Source organism: Buceros rhinoceros, unplaced genomic scaffold (assembly GCF_000710305.1).
Source record: "Buceros rhinoceros silvestris isolate BGI_N320 unplaced genomic scaffold, ASM71030v1 scaffold32811, whole genome shotgun sequence".
Lineage (NCBI taxonomy): Eukaryota > Metazoa > Chordata > Aves > Bucerotiformes > Bucerotidae > Buceros > Buceros rhinoceros.
This window is the reverse complement of record NW_010393036.1, coordinates 7,794-8,625: the sequence shown is the minus strand read 5'-3', so window position 1 is coordinate 8,625 and position 832 is coordinate 7,794. Positions and strand designations below refer to the sequence as shown.

Here is an 832-nt window from a genome sequence, read left to right as displayed (position 1 = left end):
GGCGCTGAAGTTTCGCGGGTGCTCGAAGCGCTCTCTGCGCTGTCAGCCTCTGCGCAGCACTGAAGGAAACTGCTCTGCTGCAAGGGTGACCTGAGCCACGGCACCTCCTGGAACAGCAAGGGGACCCGAGGGCTCAAAGCACCGGCCTCCCTCCCCGCTGCCGCCCCCGGAACCGAACTCACCGACATTGGTGGGGAAGATGTCCTCGTTGTTGATCTGTACCTCGATCCAGTCCATCAGGAGGTTCATGTACTGGGGAGCAGACAGGGCCGTGGGTTTGCGGTACTTGTGCTCGTCCTGCCACCGGTACTCGTACTTGGGTCCCCCCGACATGACGGGGCACGACTGCTCTGTGCAATAGTCACTGATGGTGCCGTAGATGAGGTTGATGCGGTTGAAGAAGTCCACCACGTGCACGGCCACCCAGTCGTTCTGCTCCTCTCCCGGCGGGAGCTGCACCGCAACTTTCAAGTCCAGGCCAGCGTTGAGCGAGGCTTGAGCCTTCTTGTGCAGCTCAAACCGCTGAGTCCCCGGCTCAAACTTGCGCTTGGGCCGGAAGGTTTTGTCTTTGTTAAACACTTGCTTTAAAGCGTGGGACATTTTTCTCCTCTTCTTTCTTGTCCAGGTCCGTAGCGATGACAGCTGGAGACGCGGCGTTGCCGGGCCACTTCCCGGGGCAGGGCTGGGGCAATGCTGATCTTCACAGAAACCTCCCTCTGCTCATCTGCTCCTGATCTGCAACGCAGCACAGAAGGGCAGCGATTAGGAGCAGCTCTCGCCGCAGGAAACCTTGTCTAAATCCCATAGGAAGAGATCTGGGATACCATCTGGG

At 59.1% G+C, this 832-nt stretch overlaps 1 protein-coding gene across 1 annotated transcript in view; it reads right to left on the bottom strand.

The window, feature by feature from the left end:
* The window catches only part of MOB3A (MOB kinase activator 3A), a 3,868-nt gene extending 3,129 nt beyond the window's left edge, over nucleotides 1–739 (bottom strand). Inside the window, exon 1 of the mRNA XM_010144723.1 lies at nucleotides 183–739. Coding sequence (XP_010143025.1) covers nucleotides 183–600 — 418 coding nt within the window. The 5' untranslated portion in view covers nucleotides 601–739. The remainder of the gene's footprint in view (nucleotides 1–182) is intronic.
* Nucleotides 740–832: the final 93 nt, after the last annotated feature.